The sequence below is a fragment of the Pseudophryne corroboree genome, chromosome 1 (genome assembly GCF_028390025.1).
Source record: "Pseudophryne corroboree isolate aPseCor3 chromosome 1, aPseCor3.hap2, whole genome shotgun sequence".
Taxonomy (NCBI): domain Eukaryota; kingdom Metazoa; phylum Chordata; class Amphibia; order Anura; family Myobatrachidae; genus Pseudophryne; species Pseudophryne corroboree.
Window position 1 is genome coordinate 953541115 of NC_086444.1, and position 24608 is coordinate 953565722.

At 46.5% G+C, this 24608-nt stretch overlaps 1 protein-coding gene across 2 annotated transcripts in view; it reads right to left on the reverse strand.

Annotated features, from left to right (window-relative positions):
- Positions 1–694: 694 nt before the first annotated feature.
- Positions 695–24608, reverse strand: part of KLHL2 (kelch like family member 2) — a 312617-nt gene continuing 288703 nt past the window's right edge. For both annotated transcript variants that reach the window (XM_063920432.1, XM_063920431.1), the window contains 2 exons: positions 10040–10183; positions 695–1805 (listed from right to left, as the gene is read on the reverse strand). In XM_063920432.1, the coding sequence (XP_063776502.1) occupies positions 1777–1805; positions 10040–10183 (173 nt within the window). In that variant the 3' untranslated portion in view covers positions 695–1776. The remainder of the gene's footprint in view (positions 1806–10039; positions 10184–24608) is intronic.

Consider the following 24608-nt stretch of genomic DNA (forward strand, 5'->3'; position numbering starts at 1 on the left):
CGAAACAGTCACCTTTTACAAGTAAAGACTTATGGCATTCTCGCTAGTTAAGAAATGACAGCTGTACTTGGTCCCCTACATTAAGGATAAATACTGGAATTATGTTTGCTGGCAATGGGACCCAACCCAGCCTTCCAGGTACTGCCGGGTCCCTGTGAGTGAAAGTCATGAGCAAACTGGTCATCAAACATCAACATGGCTGACAGGGAGTTAGATGCCGCAGAGTAGAGGTACGTCGCTGAACCTCGCTGGAGAGGTAAGGAATGCTAAATACCAACAGCATATTCATTAGTATCACTGCAATACTGAACAAGATATGCCGCTGGTATTAATGAGACAGCACACCAATAGTACCTGTGTGGTATAAAATGACTAATAATGCCTCTCCTTACATACACAGGGGATCCCAGTTAAGCATGTAACTAATGCCTTGTTGTAAATCACGTGCTGCTACAAAATAACATTATGCAAGAGTATCTGCAGATTAGTTACAATAGGAACGAATTCCAGTACGGTTTTCAACCATATACTGTAGTTTTTGCACCTGCAGAACTTTAGACTGATTGGTGTTCCATGCTTGTTTGCAGTAGTTTGATTTCCTTTTAGACTATTGTGTTCTAGTAGATTCTTCCTGAGAAATTTACACTGAGCACTAACTGTCCTAAAAACATTCACAAAAGCACAAACAAAACAATGTGATACAAAAATTTTATTGAGAGAATTATCTGATCAAATAGAACATACAATTCTGGGTCATGTTGGAAAATAAATCCATAAGTCATTATTCATAGCAACAGAACAGTACTGGTAATAAACACTGCCAAACACAGCAGATTTATTCCTCTTGGGTTAAAATAATTTAACTACACTGACAAATAGTTAAACGAATCATGCATATTCTGTTGATATCCTTTAGCTTATTGGAAAACTGAAAATCACCTACATGCTATAAAATTCCTTCACACACAAAATAAGGAATTATAATGAATTATGTGTAAATTTATACAAACATCATTATAAATAATCATCATGTTTTATATTTCTATAAAAACATTTGGCAATACATGTTTTAATCCCCCCTACCCCGGCCACAAAGTGCCACTGGGCAATTTATGTGGCAAATTTTAAATATACATATAAAAAAAATTACAATTCTGTCTTACAACAGTACTGGCAAATTTCCTAGGAGTGTGCCAAATATAAATAGTGCATAAATCCAACAGCTGGACCGCTTCGAAAAAAGCAGCAATTACAATTATACAGTACACGTATGCACAGACATACACACACAGTTCAGATTTTATTCACATAGCTGAAAAAGCATCCTTTTATGTGAAAATATGACTCCTACCATTCTACCAATGTAGATTCAGAAAATATATAACTATAATGTATAGTCCATGAGAAAAGAACAACTTTACCTCACCAAGATTCACATCACTTTAAATCCTTCTGTATAAATACATTCTCTAGTCAAACATGGTCATCGATCGCTGGATGGTGTGAAAGCAGCTTTTTATTTTGCAGTAGGGAAGCAAAAGTTTTGTGAATGAAAATGTTTCACAAATCATATCGAAATCCAGACAGCTGCTGCTCAATACAGAATAACTCTGCACAATGCTTCAAACTAGGGTAATCTTCAGCGGCTCTGCTGTGCTTTTACTGCAGACGAAAAGCCTTTCATTTCCTCTGCCACAGCTTGCAGTCACAAGCAAGGAAGGCCATATAAAGCCACACATCACTTAATACCTGTGCTTTCTTAAGACAAAGCTTGGATCATAAGGGCTTATCAATAACTGTAACACCTAGAGAGAAGAACACAAACTATTAGGCTACAGTTAAAGAATGGAGAGAAAAGCAATATAATAAAGGAAACATTGCATATTACAGATTCATTATGTTTTACTGTTTCTGCTCTTTATTATATGAAAAACAGACATAAATGTAAACTGAACTTTAATTCACTGTAACAGTGTTCCCATATGCTAAATTATTGTAATAGTTTTACATGCAAGTATATCTGTTCTAAACAGCAACAGGATTGCTGAGAGAGAGTGCCCCAGTGTAAGTGGTCTATTCCGCACGTTACATGCGTTCCTCGGCGTTCCGAAATCATGCTTCTTCTGTTCTTGCAATATCTAGTCTCCATGAAACACACAGGGCGTCATCATTGTAATATACAGCACGTTTTTATAAATAAAATGTATATGATAAATTATTTGGCGTATGTGGTCAGTAGGCCGACACTCACTAAAAAGTGGATGGAGATAAAGTACCAGCCAATCAACTCCTAACTGCCATGTCACAGGCTGTGCATGAAAAATGTTAGAGCTGTTAAGAGCTGATACTTTATCTCCATCCAAGGCTTAGTAAATAGACCCCTAAGTCTGTCAATCTCACAGTGCCAGCACAGGGATCCTAACACGAGTGTAATGCGACTTGGAGAATGTTACCCATGCAGGTGCTATAACTTTAAATATTCCTAGCTTAAATGTAAGAGCCAGACCATTGTCCCCAACCAACCACACATTCTTAAAGGACCCTCTTTCTCCCATGGCAAAATATCATGAAATAAAAGGCTTAACACATTTGCACAGAACATGAGCTATGTGGGAAAACGATATCCGATCAGGCCCCGTACAGACCATCAGATGTCCTCGCACACCCCTCACTAACCCCATGCCCATCAGGCACCATCTCCCACATGCCCATCAGGCACCATCTCCCACATGCCCATCAGGCCTCATTTCCCACATGCCCATCAGGCCCCATCTCCCACATGCCCATCAGGCCTCATTTCCCACATGCCCATCAGGCCCCATCTCCCACATGCCCATCAGGCCCCATCTCCCTCATGCCCATCAGGCCCCCCATTTCCCACATGCCCATCAGGCCCCATTTCCCTCATGCCCATCAGGCCCCCCATTTCCCACATGCCCATCAGGCCCCCCACATGTCCATCAGACCCCATCTCTCACATGGGGTAATATATCCTGTACATGATTTTCCTAGGAAGCAGAACTGTTCCGATCACACATTAAAAGAACTACAATTTAACATCTAAAATATATTTGAGAAATGAAGAGATGGAGCTATTATAACTTATCATTGGAGGCTGCAGCCAACAGTAATAAATATAATGAAAGCTGCGATTGCCAATACTAGAAGCAGTACAGGCTGAGCCTTCCATATCCATAATGCTTGAGACCAGAAGTATTTAGATATCATATTTTTCCCTATTTTGGAATATGTGAATACCATAATGAGATATTTTGGGGATGGGAGCCAAGTCTAAACAAAAAATGCATTTATGTTTCATATACACCTTATATAAATAGCCTGAAGGTCATTTTATACAATATTCTTAATAATTCTGTACCTGAAACAAAGTTTGTGTACACACATACAAATTTTTATGTTTCATATACACCTTATACACACAGCCTGGTCATTTTATACAATATTTGTTTATCATATTAGGCATTACGTAAAGTTTATGTACATTAAACCATCAGAAACAAAGGAGTCACTGTCTCAGCTACATTTCAGAATTTCAGATATGGGAGACTCACCCTGTATTATGATAGAGAACAAGGACAAAGGAGGGCCAGCACTTCATGGGTTGTAGTATACTTCTACTAGTACAAAGTTCCAATAAAATTCAATTTCTCTGACGTCCTAAGTGGATGCTGGGACTCCGTAAGGACCATGGGGATTAGCGGCTCCGCAGGAGACTGCGCACAACTAAAGAAAGCTTTAGGACTACCTGGTGTGCACTGGCTCCTCCCACTATGACCCTCCTCCAGACCTCAGTTAGATTCTTGTGCCCGGCTGAGCTGGATGCACACTAGGGGCTCTCCTGAGCTCCTAGAAAGAAAGTATATTTAGGTTTTTTATTTTACAGTGAGATCTGCTGGCAACAGACTCACTGCAGCGAGGGACTAAGGGGAGAAGAAGCGAACCTACCTAACAGGTGGTAGTTTGGGCTTCTTAGGCTACTGGACACCATTAGCTCCAGAGGGATCGACCGCAGGACCCGACCTTGGTGTTCGTTCCCGGAGCCGCGCCGTCGTTCCCCTTACAGAGCCAGAAGCATGAAGAGTCCGGAAAATCGGCGGCAGAAGACTTCGGTCTTCACCAAGGTAGCGAACAGCACTGCAGCTGTGCGCCATTGCTCCTCATGTACACCTCACACTCCGGTCACTGATGGGTGCAGGGCGCTGGGGGGGGGCGCCCTGAGGGCAATATGACACCTTGGCTGGCAAATCTACATCATATATAGGTCTAGAGGCTATATAGATGTAAAATTACCCCTGCCAGTATTCCAGAAAAAGCGGGAGAAAGTCAGTTGAAAAAGGGGCGGGGCTTCTCCCTCAGCACACTGGCGCCATTTTCTCTTCACAGTGCAGCTGGAAGACAGCTCCCCAGGCTCTCCCCTGTAGTTTTCAGGCTCAAAGGGTTAAAAAGAGAGGGGGGCACTAAATTTAGGCGCAATATATGTATACAAGCAGCTATTTGGGGAAAAATCACTCAGTTATAGTGTTAATCCCTGCATTATATAGCGCTCTGGTGTGTGCTGGCATACTCTCTCTCTGTCTCCCCAAAGGACTTTGTGGGGTCCTGTCCTCAGTCAGAGCATTCCCTGTGTGTGTGCGGTGTGTCGGTACGGCTGTGTCGACATGTTGGATGAGGAAGGTTACGTGGAGGCGGAGCAGAGGCCGATAAATGGGATGTCGCCCCCTGTGGGGCCGACACCAGAGTGGATGGATAGGTGGAAGGTATTAACCGACAGTGTCAACTCCTTACATAAAAGGCTGGATGACGTAACAGCTGTGGGACAGCCGGCTTCTCAGCCCGCGCCTGCCCAGGCGTCTCAAAGGCCATCAGGGGCTCAAAAAACGCCCGTTACCTCAGATGGCAGACACAGATGTCGACACGGAGTCTGACTCCAGTGGCGACGAGGTTGAGACATATACACAATCCACTAGGAACATCCGTTACATGATCTCGGCAATGAAAAATGTGTTACGCATTTTCTGACATGAACCCAAGTACCACATAAAAGGGGTTTTATTTTTGGGGAGAAAAAGCAGCCAGTGTTTTGTTCCCCCATCAGATGAATGAATGAAGTGTGTAAAGAAGCGTGGTCTCCCCCGATAAGAAACTGGTAATTTCTAAAAAGTTACTGATGGCGTACCCTTTCTCGCCAGAGGATAGGTCACGTTGGGAGATATCCCTTAGGGTGGATAAGGCGCTCACACGTTTGTCAAAAGGTGGCACTGCCGTCTTAGGATACGGCTACCTTGAAGGAACCTTCTGATAAAAAGCAGGAGGCGATCCTGAAGTCTGTATTAACACACTCAGGTTATATACGGAGACCTGCAATTGCCTCAGCATAAATAGGGCTGCTGCAGCGTGGTCTGATACCCTGTCAGATAATATTAATACGCTAAGACAGGGATAATATTTTGCTAACATTGAGCATATTTAAGACGTTGTCTTATATATAAAGGATGCACAGAGGGATATTTGCCGGCTGGCATCCAGAATTAATGCAATGTCCATTCTGCCAGGAGGGTAGAAACCCGGCAGTGGACAGGTGATGCTGCCTGTAAAAGACACATGGAGATTCTGCCTTATAAGGGTGAGGAATTGTTTGGAGATGGTCTCTGGGACCTCGTATCCACAGCAACAGCTGGGAAGAAATTTTTTTACCTCAGGTTTCCTCACAGCCTAAGAAAGCACCGTATTTTCAGGTACAGTCCTTTCGGCTTCAGAAAAGCAAGCAGGTCAAAGGCGCTTCCTTTCTGCACAGAGACATGGGAAGAAGGAAAAAAGCTGCACCAGCAGCCAGTTCCCAGGATCAAAAATCTTCCTCTGAGTCCACCGCATGACGCTGGGGCTCCACAGGTGGAGACAGGTGCGGTAGGGGCGTGTCTCGGGAACTTCAGGGACCAGTGGGCTTGCCCACAGGTGGATCTCTAGGTTCTGCAAATAGTATCACAGGGATACAGGCTGGAGTTCGAGGCGACTCCCCCTCGCCGTTACCTCACATCAGCCTTGCCGGCTGCCCTCGGAGAAAGGTAGTACTGGCGGCAATTCACAAGCTGTACTTCCAGCAGGTGAAAGCAAGGTACCCCTCCTTCAACAAGGCCAGGGTTACTATTCCAAAATGTTGTGGTACCGAAACCAGACGGTTCGGTGAGACCCATTCTAAAATTGAAAGCCTTGAACACTTATATATGAAGGTTCAAGTTCAAAATGGAATCGCTCAGGGCGATTATTGCAAGCCTGGAGAATTTCATGGTATCACTGGACATCAAGGATGATTACCTGCATATGTCCCTATTTACCCTCTTCACCAGGAGTACCTCAATATTGTGGTACAGGATTGTCATTACCAATTCCAGACGTTGCCGTTGGTCTGTCCCCGGCACCGAGGTATTTACCAAGGTAATGGCCGAAATAATTATCCCGTACTTGGACGATCTCCTTATAAAGGCGAGGTCCAGGGAGCAGTTGTTCGTCGGAGTAGCACTATCTCGGGAAGTGCTACAACAGCACGGCTGGATTCTGAATATTCCAAAGTCGCAGCTGGTTCCTACGACGCGTCTACTGTTCCTGGGTATGGTTCTGGACACAGAACAGGATAAAAAGGGTTTCTCCCGGAGGAGAAGTCCAAGGAGTTGTTGTCTCTAGACAGAGACCTCCTAATACGTATACAGGTGTCGGTGCATCAATGCACGCGAGCCCTGGGAAAGATGGTAGCTTCTTACGAAGAAATTCCATTCGCCAGGTCCAATGCAAGGATTTTCCAGTGGGATCTGTTGGACAAGTGGTCCGGGTCGCATCTTCAGATGCATCGGCGGATAATCCTGTCTCCAAGGGTCAGGGTGTCGCTGTTGTGGTGGCTGCAGAGTGCTCATCTTCTATGGGGCCGCAGATTCGGCATACAGGACTGGGTCCTGGTGACCACGGATGCCAGCCTTCGAGGCTGGGGGGCAGTCACACAGGGAAGGAACTTCCAAGGCTATGGAAAAGTCAGGAGACTTCCCTACACATAAATATTCTGGAACTGAGGGCCATTTACAATGCCCTAAGTCAGGCTAGACCCCTGCTTCAACACCGGCCGGTGCTGATCCAGTCAGACAACATCACGGCGGTCGCTCATGTAAACCGTCAGGGCGGCACAAGAAGCAGGATGGCGATGGCAGAAGCCACAAGGATTCTCCGATGGGCGGAAAATCATGTGTTAGCACTGTCAGCAGTGTTCATTCCCGGAGTGGACAACTAAGAAACCTCCACCCGGGAGAGTGGGGACTTCATCCAGAAGTCTTCGAAATGATTGTACACCGTTGGGAAAGGCCACAGGTGGACATGATGGCGTCCCGCCTCAACTAAAAGTTACAAGGATATTGCGCCAGGTCAAGGACCCTCAGGCGATAGCTGTGGACACTCTGGTAACACCGTGGGTGCACCAGTCGGTGTATGTGTTCCCTTCTCTGCCTCTCTTACCCAGGGTAATGAGAATAATAAGAAGGAGAGGAGTAAGAACTATACTCATTGTTCCGGGTTGGCCAAGAAGAGTTTGGTAACCAGAACTCCAAGAAATGATCTCAGAGGACCCATGGCCTCTGCCGCTCAGACAGGACCTGCTGCAGCAGGGGGCCTCTCTGTTCCAAGACGTACCGCGGCTGCTTTGACGGCATGGCGGTTGAACGCCGGATCCTGAAGGAAAAGGGAATTCCGGAGGAAGTTATCCCTACGCTATTTGAAGCTAGGAAAGAAGTGAACGCAAACCATTATCACCGCATATGGCGAAAATATGTTGCGTACTGTGAGGCCAGGAAGGCCCCAAAGGAGAAATTTCAGCTAGGTCGATTTCTGCACTTCCTACAGTCAGAGGTGACTATGGGCCTAAAATTGGGTTCCATTAAGGTCCAGATTTCGGCTCTATCGATTTTCTTCCAAAATTGAACTGGCTTCACTGCCTGAAGTTCAGACTTTTGTTAAGGGAGTGCTGCATAGTCAGCCCCCGTTTGTGCCTCCAGTGGCACCGTGGGATCTCAACGTGGTTTTGGATTTCCTGAAGTCGCATTGGGTTGAGCCACTTAAATCCGTGGAGCTATAATACCTCACGAGGAAAGTGGTCATTCTGTGGGCCTTGGCGTCGGCCAGGCGTGTATCAGAATTGGCGGCTTTGTCATACAAAAGCCCTTATCTGTATTTTATATGGATAAGGCGGAATTGAGGACTCGTTCCCAATTCTTTCCTAAGGTGGTATAATTTTTTAATGTGAACCAACCTATTGTGGTGCCTGCGGCTACTTGGGACTTGGAGGATTCCAAGTTACTGGATGTAGTCAGGGCCCTGAAAAGTATATGTTTCCAGGACAGCTGGAGTCAGGAAAACTGACTCGCTATTTCTCCTGTATGCACCCAACAAGCTGGGTGCTCCTGCTTCTAAGCAGACGATTGCTCGCTGGATCTGTAGCACGATTCAACTTGCACATTCTGCGGCTGGACTGCCGCACCCTAATTCTGTAAAAGCCCATTCCACGAGAAAAGTGGGCTCTTCTTGGGCGGCTGCCCGAGGAGTCTCGGCTTTACAACTTTGCCGAGCTGTTACTTGGTCGGGTTAAAACATTTTTGTAAGAGTCTACAAGTTCGATACCCTGGCTGAGGAGGACCTATAGTTTGCTCATTCGGTGCTGCAGAGTCATCCGCACTCTCCCGCCCGTTTGGGAGCTTTGGTATAATCCCCATGGTCCTTACGGAGTCCCAGCATCCACTTAGGACGTCAGAGAAAATAAGATTTTACTCACCGGTAAATCTATTTCTCGTAGTCCGTAGTGGATGCTGGGCGCCCATCCCAAGTGCGGATGGTCTGCAATACTTGTTTATAGTTATTGCCTAACTAAAGGGTTATTGTTGAGCCATCTGTTGAGAGGCTCAGTTATATTTCATACTGTTAACTGGGTATAGTATCACGAGTTATACGGTGTGATTGGTGTGGCTGGTATGAGTCTTACCCGGGATTCAAAATCCTTCCTTATTGTGTCAGCTCTTCCGGGCACAGTATCCTAACTGAGGTCTGGAGGAGGGTCATAGGGGGAGGAGCCAGTGCACACCAGGTAGTCCTAAAGCTTTCTTTAGTTGTGCCCAGTCTCCTGCGGAGCCGCTAATCCCCATGGTCCTTACGGAGTCCCAGCATCCACTACGGACTACGAGAAATAGATTTACCGGTGAGTAAAATCTTATTATTTGTTATTTATATTAAATTACATTTACACAAGTACAAATAAAAATAGTACATATAAACCTAAGTAGCAACAAAGGAGTTATATGTAAATGCAGAAATAATTAATTGAACCTAATGGGAAGGTGCTAGCCTCTAATTGGCTCGGAGTTCTCTTATGCTGATCACATTTGTAATTACTAGTCATCATTATGATTGATCTCAGGACTAGAGTCGGTGGTTGGAATAATAATAACACTGACACTAACTCTCCTGCTCTGAAGCTCCTGACTCTCCGCCCCAGCCCCCCCTCTCCCCAGGTCTTTGGCTTTCTGGCCCCAGCTATGGAGTGGTCAGAGCCCCGGTGCTTGCCCATTCTCTCCCCCTGTCCTCCACAGTATCCGGCATGCCACTATCCCCAGAACACACTGCTACTCTCCTCACTTACATGCTGCTGCTATTGTATAACAGATCCCCGGGAATCCTGTGTCACCAGCGAAGCCCTCTGATTGCCCACCTCTCGAGGTAGTTTGCAGCATAAATCCCATGACAGCGCTGTTTCCTAAGTTGACCCAACTTCTGCCATTCAGCAAGCGGGAAAAGATTGCTAACAGTAAGGACAGAGAGCTGTGCATGTGCTTGAGGCTCAGCAGTCCTTAAAATGCAGTCGTCAGGTCTCTAATTGGAGTCACCATGGCAATCGTAATTTGTCGAACCCTGCCCTATAGTGTTCTTTGGGATGGTGCAAGAAATTATGCCGTTACATTAATATATGAACATATAAATGCAGAATATGGCTTACCTGCGTAACTTCTCCCTGTGCTCATACAAGATGGCAAAAGTATCCATTTGTCAGATGATGCGTTATAATATTCCACTGATGCCAAGTTACAGGATCCATCATCACCTCCAACAACGTAGATCATACCATCTACAGCACAAACACCTACACAATGACAAAAAGATCTGGTAAGCAATAATAACAGCAATATACTGTATGTCAAGGTTTTACTCATGCAGTAAATGCAGGACTATATACTAAGCTAACAAAGGTATTTCACAAAACTTTATCAAGCCAGCTCAATCTGCTTATTTATTAGCCCCTTTGCTGCGGGCGCAACAACTTTTTATGTTTGTGTGCGACCATGGGTGTACTTGATCACTAGCTGGTGGTGGGTGGAGGTGACTGGGGGTTGAGCAGTGGTTGTATGGAAACGTTCACATGGTGTGAGCTCAGCAGCAGCAGGATTCTCTTCCCTGCTTCAGATATGGCCAGACATTATATTCAATGCATCCACATTAGACTGCACTGTGTATGTACTCACTAGGAACTACACAAGCAGATTAGCAAGGACCAAATGTAACTGCCCGCGATCTGCGGGAGCCAGCATGATTCTGGTGAAATAGGCATTACATTTAAAGCGGCAATTAGCTTAAAGGCAAAACCAGCCTAATCACTGCTTTAAAACTATTGACTATTGAGGATGTTGTGCTGCTGCTGCAAATTGAGGGATATTACATTTGTCCCAAAGTGTTATCCTGAATTTTTCCCAATGATTTCTAGGGTTATTCACATCCTATGGAGTTATGTGCTACATGTAAGCTGTAGGTATCAGTGGAGCGGCACATCACTGGTAATAGTTTTGAGTTTTAATGAATGTCTATTGATTTGTGATCAGCAGCCCTTCCCTGCCAAGCACACTGCTATTACCATCTTTGTTGCTCCATGGTGGCAGCAGCCAATGCTGAAGGTGAGGAACAGGCTTCCTCTTTCTGTATCCAGCAACATACAGTACTAATGGTTCCTACACACTGGGCGATAATACTGAAAGACATGAACGATCTCGTTCATTAATGAATGAGATATTGTTCATATCTTTCAGTGTGGAGGCACCAGTGATGAACGATGTGCGGCCCCGCGCTCATTCATCACTGGTGCCGCGTCGCTTGTGCATGCAGGCCAATATGGATGATCTCGTCCATATTTGTCTGCACTGCTATGGAGCCGGGTGATGAGGGGGAGGGGGAGTGAAGAAACTTCAATCCCCCCGTCACTGCCCCCCCCCCCCCCCCCCCCCCGGGTTGCCCGTCGGCCATATCCGCCGTCGGGCAGCTCGGCGGCGGATCTGTCAGTGTGTAGGGCCCATAAGGCTATGGTCTACACCACGACAAGGGGACCTCTCACTAGTTGTTTCTCTGGGGGGCAGTAAAGGCTTTATTACTTTGGTACAAGTAGTAGATTTTTGCGGGATGCTATGGCTTCCAAAGAGAATGAACTCTCGCGTACAAGAATTACACATAACATATGTACTGACTGAAAAACTAAATGTGGTTAATAATTACTTTTTGTAGAAGCACATTTGGTCATTGTTAAATAAACATCACTGTTTTTCCCCAGCACATGTAAATGGTTTATGTGCAATTCTGATGACACAGTGATCTGTCTACTTATTACAGTTAACGCTTTTATAGTGCCAGCATGCTCTTTAATGCTTTAATAAACTACCTTACCATCTACAACAAAATACATGCCAGAGATTGTATACATTTCCATAGTAAGATTGCAATGAGACAAAGTACTGTACAAATTGAGACGATAAAGCTTATTTATGAAAGTACCAATATTTTCTGCAGCGGGGTACACTGGTATTCCACAGAGAATAACATCGGGGTGCAGAGTTGGATCATGATCCGAGGCACCAACAGGCTAAAGCTTTGACTGTTCCCAGGATGCACTGCACCGTCTCCTCTATAGCCCCGCCTCCAGGCACTGGAGCTCAGTTTATAAGTTGGTGCCTGCAGTGTAGGTCACTAACAGGTGGGGATGCGCTAGGCAGCCCTGAAAAGAGCTTTTTAGAAGACTTCAAGGGCCGCAGCACTTTCTATGTCTTTATGACATGCTGTGCTGCGGCTCCATCACCTCCCTCAACAGAGCTGCATAATCCCGCAGCCGGGTTCCCGGGTACTTGCAGCGGAGACATACCGGGTTTCAGGCACACCACCGCTGTCACTCTCCAGGATCGCGTGGCTGCACTTAATGGAGGTGGTTAGAGGGTCCCCCAGGTGGGACGCACCGGTAAATCGCGATCCGGTCACGGTCCCAGGAGATGGACCGCGCCGCTGGCGTGGACACTGTGTCGCACAGGGACCCTACTATATCCACCAGGGCAAGGAGCACAGGTCGGATTTACTAAAATCTGTTTATAAAAGGCTCCACAGTACCCAGTGGTGAAGTCCAGCAGAGGAAATAAGGCGCTGACCTGTAGCCCCTCCCCCAGCTCCGGGCACCATCTACTGCTGGTGTTCCCGCCCTGGAGCTGCAGTTCTCTCTCCCTCACTCCCTGACTGAGATTTTGGCGCCATTACATAGCTTGGTTGATCTCCGGGACTGTTGGGCACTGTCTCCTCTGTAAATCCGCCTGTATCATCAGCGCTGTGCATTTACAGACACTTAAGTATTCTACATGTAATTTTATACAGTGTTAGTTAAGAACAAGTGTACTGCTATCTGAATATTTAGTACAAGTATTCTGTGATTTACAGCCAGTGTTTACTGTGCATTGTTATATCTGTATACATACATACTTATATGTAATTTACTTGTACAGTGCAGTTTTATTGTTTATATGTAATAATTCCTGCAGTGTACCTGTGACTGAGTGTGCCTATAGCTGCTGTGTGGATTCCATTCTTGTGTATCACACGTTTTGCTATCACTATATTCTCTATCCTGGGAAACTAGGTGCGTCAGGGTCTCATATAATATATATAGTGCTACACAGGGTATACTGTTTGTATTTCTCACTGTGTTTTTCAGTCACCCCACACAAGGTCATGGCCGTGATGACGGCTTTCCTCCGTCGTCAGGGAATCAGGATCCTGCCGTATCTGGATGACCTGCTGATTCTGGCGAACTTCCAAGGTGTCCTCCTCAGTCAACTGGAGATATCGGTCCAATTCCTACGAGCCCACGGGTGGCTCATCAATCGGAAGAAGTCCTCGCTGGTCCCTGCTCGGAGCATGGTGCACCTTGGGGCACTGCTGGACACACACAGCCAAAGACTGTTTCTGTCTCTGGAGAAGGTCCTGAAACTTTAGGACTAGATCAGATGCTTCCTCCCTCGCCAGAGAGTGTCGATACACTCGGCGATGCAAGTACTAGACCTCATGGTGTCGGCTTTCGACATGGTATAGGGTACGCTCAATTTCACTCCCGCCCTCTGCAGAGGTTAATCCTTTCCAAATGGGACGGCCTGCCTCATCGGATCAGGTCTCAAATGATCTCCTTGACTCGTCTGTCACTGAGTTGGTGGCTACAGGACCAACATTTGAGCATGCGCCGTCCCTTCTGGATCTCCAACTGGGTCCTCTTCACAACGGACGCCAGTCTGCGGAGCAGTGTTGGAGCAACACTCTCTCCAGGGTCGGTGGACCAGGGAGGAATCTCTCCTCCCAATAAACATTCTGGAATTGCGGGCAGTGTTCAATGAGTTGACACTGGCCCTGCCTCTGGTACAGAACAGGCCTGTTCAAGTACAATCAGACACCACCACGGTGGCATACATAAATCATCAAGGCGGCACTCAAAGCCGCATGGCATTGATGGAAGTGTCAAAAATCCTCCAATGGGCGGAACGCCATCTGCCAGCCATATCGACAGTGTTCATTCCCGGGAGTCCTCAACTGGGAAGCAGACTTCCTCAGTCATCAGGACGTGCATGCCGGAGAGTGGAGTCTTCATCCCGAAGTCTTTCAACTCCTAGTGGACAAGTGGGGCCTACCAGAAGTAGACCTGATGGCATCTCGACACAATCACAAGGTTCCGGGCTTCGGAGCAAGGACAAGGGATCCTCAAGCAGCGTTCGTGGATGCACTGGCAATTCCTTGGAACTTTCGGCTGCCATACGTGTTCCCTCGAGTGTCACTCCTGCCCCGGGTAATACAGAAGTTAAAGTAAGAAGGAGGAATACTACTTCTAGTCGCTCCAGCGTGGCGCAGACGGCACTGGTTCTCAGACCTGCAGGGTCTCTCGATAGAGCATCCTCTTCTACTTCCTCAATGCCCAGACCTCCTCGTTCGGGCCCTTGTGTCTACCCGGACCTGGCCAGACTGGCTTTGACGGCGTGGCTCTTGAAGCATCACTCCTGAGCGTAAAAGGATTCTCTGAGGTCATACAAACTATGTTGAAAGCCCGTAAACCAGCTTTGGCTCGTATTTATAACAGGGTCTGGAATTCTTACTTCACATGGTGTGCTGCTAAGAATTATGATGCATATACTTTCAAAACTTCCAGACTTCTGGCTTTTCTACAACAAGGTCTAGACTTGGGTCTTTGTCTGGCCTCCCTCAAGCTTCATATATCTGCCTTTTCGGTGTGGTTTCAGAGAAAAATTGCGTTTCTTCCTGACGTCCACACTTTCACTCAGGGTGTTCTACTGATTCAGCCTCCCTATGTCCCTCCTATGGCTCCATGGAATCTGTCTGTCGTCTTGCCCTGCAAGAGTCTCCATTTGAACCTCTTGAGTCTGTGGACCTTAAATGCCTTACGCTTAAGGTTGTGTTTCTGTTGGCTATTACCTCTGCTAGGAGGGTGTCGGTCTTAGGCGCTTTGTCCTGTCGCCCACCCTTTCTGATTTTTCACCATGACCGGGCAGTTCTTCGAACTCGCCCTGGTTATTTACCTAAGGTGGTTTCACCTTAACCAGGAGATTGTGGTTCCGGCTTTCATCTCTTCTGGTTTGTCCTCCAAAGAAAAATCTTTGGACGTGGTACGGGCTCTCCGTATTTATATGGAAAGGATTGCCTCTATCAGGCGGTCAGATTCCCTTTTTGTACTTTTTGGTTTTCACAAATGTGGTTGGCCTGCTAATAAGCAAACCTTTGCCAGATGGATTAGAATGGTGATTGCACAAGCTTATGCGCAGGCTGGGCTCCCAGATCCTGCTGCTATCAATGCCCATTCTATTTGGTCGGACCTTCTTGGGCGGCCTGCCGTGGCGCATCCGCATAACAATTGTGCAAGGCGGCTACGTGGTCCTCGGTGAACACGTTCATCAGATTCTATGCCTTTGATACTTCTGCCTCCCAGGATGCTTCCTTTGGACGCCGGGTTCTTGTGCCCGCTACAGTGCGTCCCCTCCCATGAGGAACTGCTTCAGGACATCCCTGATGTTATCCCCTGTGAAATACCAGTGTACCCCGCTGCAGAAAAGGAGATTTATTGTAGACTTACCATTGTTAAATCTCTTTCTACAAGGTACACTGGATTCCGCAGGGCGCCCACCCTGACGCACTTAGCTTCTTTGGGTTTGTATGGGATTAGCCGCTAGTCCCTTCTCTTGTTGTGAGAATGTGGTTCTATGTGACTAACATCTACCATCTCTCTTACCTGCTACTGTATTGGACTGGTTAACAAAACTGAGCTCCAGTGCCTGGAGGCGGGGCTATAGAGGAGGCGGTGCAGTGCATCCTGGGAACAGTCAAAGCTTTAGCCTGTTGGTGCCTCGGATCAAGATCCAAGTCTACACCCCGATGTTATTCCTTGTGGAATCCAGTGTACCTCGCAGAAAGAGATTTAACAATGGTAAGTTTATGATAAATCTCCTTTTTTCTGCATTTGTAAGGATTGGACCTATATATGAAGCTATCACTGATATCTCCTGCATTCATTTATAACACAATGTGCAATAGCCGTTCCCATACAGTGTATGGGTACATTGTAATTATCCACTTTATCATGCTCCAAAAACTGAACTACCGCCATCTTCAGATAAACTTCTTAGATGGCTTTTTCCTATAGGAAAAGGATCCAGATTGCTTAGGGGATCCCTCTGCCCCTCCCAGCCATCACAGATCATATTCAAGACCTAAGATCTCTCATGTGTAGTAACAGTTCAGTCTTCTGCAAATCCAAAAGAGTATATGGAGTACACAAGCTTCTACTTCTCAAGTTCTCTCCAGCGCTATCCCTGCTGAAGGTAGATCAGAATAGTGACAAACAGTACTCAATTGCACTATTAGACACTGTGATATGAATATTAATTTCATGACAGTATATCCCAAATTTTGAGAAACACACCCCAACAGTATGTGATCAAGACACAAAATAATGTTGGCTTGGAGGACAGTAGTTTGCTTGAGAATAGAAGTAGTAAGTTTTGTTTAAAATGTGAGGTAACTGAAAAACAGATGGGAGATAATTGGGTGTGTTAATTTTACTAGTTTGGCTAAATAATTGCGTTTTCAGGGTATACGTGTTAAGGCCCGTACACACTGGTCGATATATCGGCCGTTCTCTTGAACGGCCGATATATCGCGGGACTGTCGGCCAGTGTGTACGGCCGATACGTCTGTGAACTCCGTCGTTCACAGACGTATCGCGTCGGTCGCGCAGCACAGCCGACGGCCAATATATCTGCCAATATATTGGTGCATCGCTGTGTGTGTACGGGGCGGTCGGCCGACCGCTCGTACACATGCTGCGGCGGCCGGCGGTGATTGACAGATGAACTGGGCGGGCGTGTGTACACGCCCGCCCAGTTCATGACGTCAGTCCCCGACGGATCGGGCAGTGTGTATGCAATGCACACTGCCCGATCCGTCCATAGATATATCTGCAGACCAATTGATCTGCAGATATATCTACTAGTGTGTACCCACCTTTAGTGTAGAGCAAAGACAACTTGTACAAAAAATTACATTTTTCAGTATGTGGAGCCCGGAAAAAAACCCTCTGTTTACTGTAATGGGAGCAAGTAAACAATGTGGAGTGAAACTCAGGTCTTGCCTGGAAAGAGAGTAAAGTTGGAAGATATACTCAGAAAAGGAGATGTATGCTGGTGTCATTGGTATGGAAAGTCAATTTTCTTGGACTTTTATATTTGCCTTTTCACTGCTGGGAGGAACAGTCCAGTTGCTCATCCCAGCAGTCAAATCACTATAGAAGGTAACTGTCTAATTAGATTTCCCATATTGTTGGATCCAGTCCAATGGATTATGATAACCTCTGTTTGGGAATTCTCTTGTATTCTGAAATGTAAATAAAACAGGAGGTAATAAAACCGTGCTAGTCATAAATATGTGTAACCCAAATCCCATAACGTGGGAATTGAACTTTGTTGTCCCTACTGTAAAAAACATAAGAGACAATGATCTCTCCATATACTATACAGGCACACACTATAAGTGTGCCTGTATAGTGTGTGTGACTCCCTTCATGCAGTGTTCCAGGCCACAGTGTGTTACACCATGTACAAGTGGATGTACACCCAGGTGGGAATGTTATAGAGTGCGAGAACCATTAAGTGCGGGGCTTCTCACATATTTTTAAAGTGGCAATCAGTTACACAGCATAGCCAATCTTGTTTTGCTGTGTAACTGATTGCTGCTTTAAAAATACATGAGAACTCAGACAAAGTCCATGGTTCGCGCACTCTGTTACATGGCTCCCCCACCCAGACTTTGCATCTCAGTAAATTACAGGTTTTTTCCACTAACTACATCTAGTTTTTTTTATAGAACTCGATCATCCAGCCTGTCAATATCACAGTATGACATTTTCCAGTTACTCTTTTATACATAAACACACACACACACACACACACACACACACACACACACACACACACACGTGTGAAAAGAACTTTTCCAATTTTGCAAACCTTTAGTCCAGCTATTTGAAAGGATAAAAAGCAACAAACCTAACATCTAATCTCTGGTGAGCAAAGTTCAGATGCGGAAGGTTAAAATGTGTTTTGTGTTATAACTTGTTTGTGGGAATGAGACTTGTTTTATAAATGTATTCTGTGCATTGTAAAATAGTATAAAAGAAAAATAAATACTAGGGTTCTCTTCTGTGCATACAAATACCAACTGCTGGGTACCCTTCTGGGCCAAACACAGAATTATTAGACTGGCGTTTCTCAATGCTTAATTTTAGAAGAAAAACTAAATGTGGCAGCAAACCTGCCAGTCTCAGAGGAGGCCCTTTAAAACTACCAATGTCACCAAGTCTTCTATCCCAGTGGTCATTAATGGCAACCCCTTAGTAACATTATAAAGTCATGACAACGATAGAGCAAGATAAGAATATCTACAATGGCAAACATTCAGAGGCAGATTTAGGGGTCAGGACGTTCCTAGGCACAACATTACTGCACCCCATCTGAAAAAGAAATTAGATGTCTCTTACCGTTACCTCCCTCCATACCTCCACATAGTCTTCTCATTACCGTTTCCCTACCTCTTCATAGTTCCCTCCACATCTCACTGCCTTCCCCACCGCCACAGCTCACCCCACTGCTCACGCCTTAATGTCTCACTCCCCCTCCAGCTTACTACCACATAACACCTAACTGCCCACATAACTGCACCCCCACCCATCACTGCCGCCCTACTGCTCATACTGCTCTCACCACAGCTCACTGCCCCATCATCCCCCCAACCACTGCTCACACTGCACATACACAAACACTGCACACGGGAAGCGGTTACAATACCGCTAGTCAGGATCCCGGAGGTCACAATGCCGACGCTGAAATCCCAGCTAGCGGTTAAATGCTGGCGCCACAGGCTTTTCTCCCTTTTTTTTTTTATTCATTTTGATTTCTTTTGTGTATCAAAAAACAAACACCAATACATACCATACAATCCTGTACAGTAAAGACAGACATTTAACATTGTTACTACCTGTATATACTTAGGGGTATATTCAATTAAAGTCGGATCCATTCCGACATGTATTTGTCGGAATGGATCAGACAACCCCTATTCAATCCCATCTTAATTCGACTTTTTCTAGTCGAATTGAGATGGGACACAGATGTGGAGAAGGGGGGGAGGGGGAGCTGCGGGGAGACCAGCGGGGGGACAGCCGGCGGGCATACAGGGAAGATCAGCGCTACAGTAGAGCTGCAGCAGGATGTCACTCAGCAGCCCGACCTCACGGCAGCTTCCTGGAGCCGGGTGGAAGCTGCCGTGAGGTCGGGCGGCTGAGTGACATCCTGCTGCAGCGCTACTGTAGCGCTGATCTCCCTGTATGCCCACCGGCTGTCCCCCCGTCTCCCTGCGGCTCACCCCCCTCTCTCCTTCTCTGGGTCCGCATCTCAGTCCGACATCTTTTTGATGTCAGACTGAGATGGTCGAAAAGGGGGCTAAAACCTGTCTGTTTTGGCCCCGTTTTCGACACAAGCACGTGGATCGGCAGCTATTCCGCCGATCCACGTGCTTTTCGACAAGTCGAATTCATCGACTTGTCGAAAAATTTAAGTATATATTGAATAGGTCGAATCAGGATTCGACCTTAAAATGTCGAAAACTGCCGTCGACATGGTGGAGTATGCTCAATTCCATTCTCGCCCCCTCCAGAGGCTGATTCTAGCTAAGTGGGACGGCCTACCTCACCGGATCAGGTCTCAAATGATCTCATTGACTCCGGAGGTCCGTCTGTCGCTTCTCCAGGACCAACAATTGTGCAGGGGCCGTCCCTTCTGGATATCCAACTGGGTCCTGTTGACGACAGATGCCAGTCTAAGAGGTTGGGGCGCGGTGCTGGAGCAACACTCCTTTCAGGGTCGGTGGACCAAGGAGGAGTCCCTCCTCTCAATCAACATTTTGGAATTGCGGGCGGTCTTCAATGCATTGAACCTAGCCCAGCATTTAATTCACAACCGTCCAGTTCAAGTGCAGTCGGACAACGCCACCACAGTGGCTTACATAAATCATCAAGGCGGCACACGAAGCCGTCTGGCAATGAAGGAAGTCTCACGCATTCTACATTGGGTGGAACGCCACCTACCGGCCATATCGGCAATCTTCATTCCGGGAGTCCTGAATTGGGAAGCGGACTTTCTCAGTCGTCAGGACGCGCATGCCGGCGAGTGGGGCCTCCATCCAGAAGTGTTTCAACTCCTAGTGGAAAAGTGGGGTCTTCCAGACGTAGATCTGATGGCGTCTCGACACAATCACAAGGTTCCGGTCTTCGGAGCAAGGACAAGATCCTCAGGCAGCATTCGTGGATGCGCTGGCGGTGCCGTGGAGGTTTCGGCTGCCATACGTGTTCCCTCCGGTGTCAGTCCTGCCCAGGGTAATTCGGAAGTTCAAGCAAGAAAAAGGAATTCTGCTTCTCATAGCTCCAGCGTGGCCCAGACGGCACCGGTTCTCAGACCTGCAGGGCCTATCGTCAGAGCGTCCAATTCTACTTCCACAACGCCCAGACCTCCTCGTTCAGGGCCCCTGTGTCTACCAGGACCTAGCCCGGCTGTCTTTGACGGCGTGGCTCTTGAAGCTTCCGTCTTAAGGGCTAAAGGTTTTTTTGAGGCGGTCATTCAAACTATGTTGCGGGCCCGGAAACCGGCTTCGGCTCGGATTTACTATAGGGTCTGGCATTCTTACTTTGTTTGGTGCGCATTTAACGATTATGACGCTTCCAAGTTTAGTATAGCCAAGTTGTTGGCTTTTCTTCAGCAGGGCCTGGACTTATGGTAAGAACTTACCTTTGTTAAATCTCTTTCTGCGAGGTACACTGGGCTCCACAAGGCGCCCACCCTGACGCACTTAGCTTCTTTGGGTTGGTATGGCATTAGCCGCTGACACTTCTCCTGTCGTGAGAGTGTGGTGTATGTGGCTACTAACCGTTGTCGTCTCTTTTCCTGCTACTGCATTGGGCTGGTTAACTAAAAACTGAGCTCCTGTGCAGGGAGGTGGGGTTATAGAGGAGGCGGCGCTGTGCATTCTGGTAACAGTCAAAGCTTTCAGCCTGTTGGTGCCTCGGATCAAGATCCTACTCTACACCCCAATGTCTATCCTTGTGGAGCCCAGTGTACCTCGCAGAAAGAGATTTAACAAAGGTAAGTTCTTACCATAAATCTCATTTTACCAATCTAGGTTTCTATGAATTTATATCAATTTGGTCCTACATTGTGTATCATAATTTATAATAACTATATCTTTTGCTATGATTTTTATATTGTGATTAAAGAAAATGAAATAAATAATAGTGAAAAAAATGTCCCTTTTGGTACATTAGTTTTCATTACTTTTATTACTGTGATTATCAGCAATTGCAACATTCCATATATTATACTGTGCACCTATTATAGTGTGTCAGTGCTCTATAAATTGAGATTTCTATATACCTTAAGTGTATATGTTTATATAATCATTCCTTCACTTTCCCATTAATACCTTAGCTATATGTCATACGCCAGCACAGAATGCAAATCAAAAATGTATCATTAACAAGTGGAATAGAATCAATTTTATATTAAAATATTAACAACCTTCTTTAGTGTAAATTCATATACGTGGGCAAATTGCATTTCATATATATCTCTAAATACCAATCTTTCTATAGGAACAAAACCTATATCCTCTTCAATTCCATCATGTGTCCTTAATTCCTCCTGTCCCTATCTATATGGAGAGAACAACCATCTATCCCATATTTTATGGAACTTATCTACTGCTTTTCTAGATGTATATACAAACTTTTCGTGGGACATCACACTATTTATCAGAGCTATCCAACTATTCACATTAGGTCCGTTATGCGCCATCCAGGACCGGCAACCATCACTTTTGCAATTACACATAAACTGGTTACATACCGTCGAGACATAGCATCCGATATTCTTCTACAACAGATAGGATACATACTCGAGGAGTGAGAATACCCATAGGAATTTGTGTAGAAGCTATAATCCTTACCACTGCTCGCCAAAAAGTGCTCATTATCGGACAAGACCAAAGCATGTGCCAACAGGTACCAATATTCAATGCACACTTAGGACAGTTGGCATCACTACGCCCCCCTATTTTACAGGGCTGCACTGGAGTAATATAAACTCTACGTAGAATAATAAGATTTTACTTACCGATAAATCTATTTCTCGTAGTCCGTAGTGGATGCTGGGGACTCCGTCAGGACCATGGGGATTAGCGGCTCCGCAGGAGACAGGGCACAAAAATAAAGCTTTAGGATCAGGTGGTGTGCACTGGCTCCTCCCCCTATGACCCTCCTCCAAGCCTCAGTTAGGATACTGTGCCCGGACGAGCGTACACAATAAGGAAGGATTTTGAATCCCGGGTAAGACTCATACCAGCCACACCAATCACACCGTACAACTTGTGATCTGAACCCAGTTAACAGTATGACAACGTAGGAGCCTCTGAACAGACGGCTCACAACAAGAACAACCCGATTTTTTTGTAACAATAACTATGTACAAGTATTGCAGACAATCCGCACTTGGGATGGGCGCCCAGCATCCACTACGGACTACGAGAAATAGATTTATCGGTAAGTAAAATCTTATTTTCTCTAAACGTCCTAGTGGATGCTGGGGACTCCGTCAGGACCATGGGGATTATACCAAAGCTCCCAAACGGGCGGGAGAGTGCGGATGACTCTGCAGCACCGAATGAGAGAACTCCAGGTCCTCTTTAGCCAGGGTATCAAATTTGTAGAATTTTACAAACGTGTTCTCCCCCGACCACGTAGCTGCTCGGCAGAGTTGTAATGCCGAGACCCCTCGGTCAGCCGCCCAGGATGAGCCCACCTTCCTTGTGGAATGGGCCTTGACAGATTTAGGCTGTGGCAGGCCTGCCACAGAATGTGCAAGTTGAATTGTGCTACAAATCCAACGAGCAATCGTCTGCTTAGAAGCAGGAGCACCCAGCTTGTTGGGTGCATACAGTATAAACAGCGAGTCAGATTTTCTGACTCCAGCCGTCCTTGAAATATATATTTTCAATGCCCTGACAACGTCCAGCAACTTGGAATCCTCCAAATCGCTAGTAGCCGCAGGCACCACAATAGGCTGGTTCAGGTGAAACGCTGACACCACCTTAGGCAGAAAATGAGGACGCGTCCGCAGTTCTGCCCTGTCCGAATGGAAAATCAGATATGGGCTTTTATACGATAAAGCCGCCAATTCTGACACTCTCCTGGCTGAAGCCAGGGCCAGTAGCATGGTTACTTTCCATGTAAGATATTTCAAATCCGCCGATTTGAGTGGCTCAAACCAATGGGATTTGAGAAAATCCAAAACTACATTAAGGTCCCACGGAGCCACTGGGGGCACAATCGGGGGCTGTATATGTAGTACTCCTTTTACAAAAGTCTGGACTTCAGGAACTGAAGCCAATTCTTTCTGGAAGAAAATCGACAGGGCCGAAATTTGAACCATAATGGACCCCAACTTGAGGCCCATAGACAATCCTGTTTGCAGGAAATGTAGGAATCGACCCAATTGAAATTCCTCCGTGGGGGCCTTCCTGGCCTCGCACCACGCAACATATTTTCTCCAAATGCGGTGATAATGTTGTGCAGTCACCTCCTTCCTGGCTTTAACCAGTGTAGGGATGACCTCTTCCGGAATGCCTTTTTCCCTTAGAATTCGGCGTTCAACCGCCACGCCGTCAAACGCAGCCGCGGTAAGTCTTGGAATAGACACGGTCCCTGCTGAATCAGGTCCCGTCTTAGAGGTAGAGGCCACGGATTTTCCATGAGCATCTCCTGAAGTTCCGGGTACCAAGTTCTTCTTGGCCAATCCGGAGCCACGAGTATCGTTCTTACTCCCCTTTGCCGTATAATTCTCAGTACTTTGGGTATGAGAGGCAGAGGAGGAAACACATACACTGACTGGAACACCCACGGTGTTACCAGAGCGTCCACAGCTATTGCCTGAGGGTCTCTTGACCTGGCGCAATACCTGTCCAGTTTTTTGTTGAGGCGAGACGCCATCATATCCACCTTTGGTTTTTCCCAACGGTTCACAATCATGTGGAAGACTTCTGGATGAAGTCCCCACTCTCCCGGGTGTAGATCGTGTCTGCTGAGAAAGTCTGCTTCCCAGTTGTCCACTCCCGGAATGAACACTGCTGACAGTGCTATCACATGATCTTCCGCCCAGCGAAGAATCCTTGCAGCTTCTGCCATTGCTCTCCTGCTTCTTGTGCCGCCCTGTCTGTTTACGTGGGCGACTGCCGTGATGTTGTCCGACTGGATCAACACCGGCCGACCCTGAAGCAGGGGTTTTGCCAGGCTTAGAGCATTGTAAATCGCTCTTAGCTCCAGTATATTTATGTGAAGAGACATCTCCAGGCTTGACCATACTCCCTGGAAGTTTCTTCCCTGTGTGACCGCTCCCCAGCCTCTCAGACTGGCATCCGTGGTCACCAGGACCCAGTCCTGTATGCCGAATCTGCGGCCTTGTAACAGATGAGCACTCTGTAACCACCACAGAAGAGACACCCTTGTCCGTGGCGATAAGGTTATCCGCTGATGCATCTGCAGATGCGATCCGGACCATTTGTCCAGCAGATCCCACTGAAAAGTTCGTGCGTGGAATCTGCCGAATGGGATTGCTTCG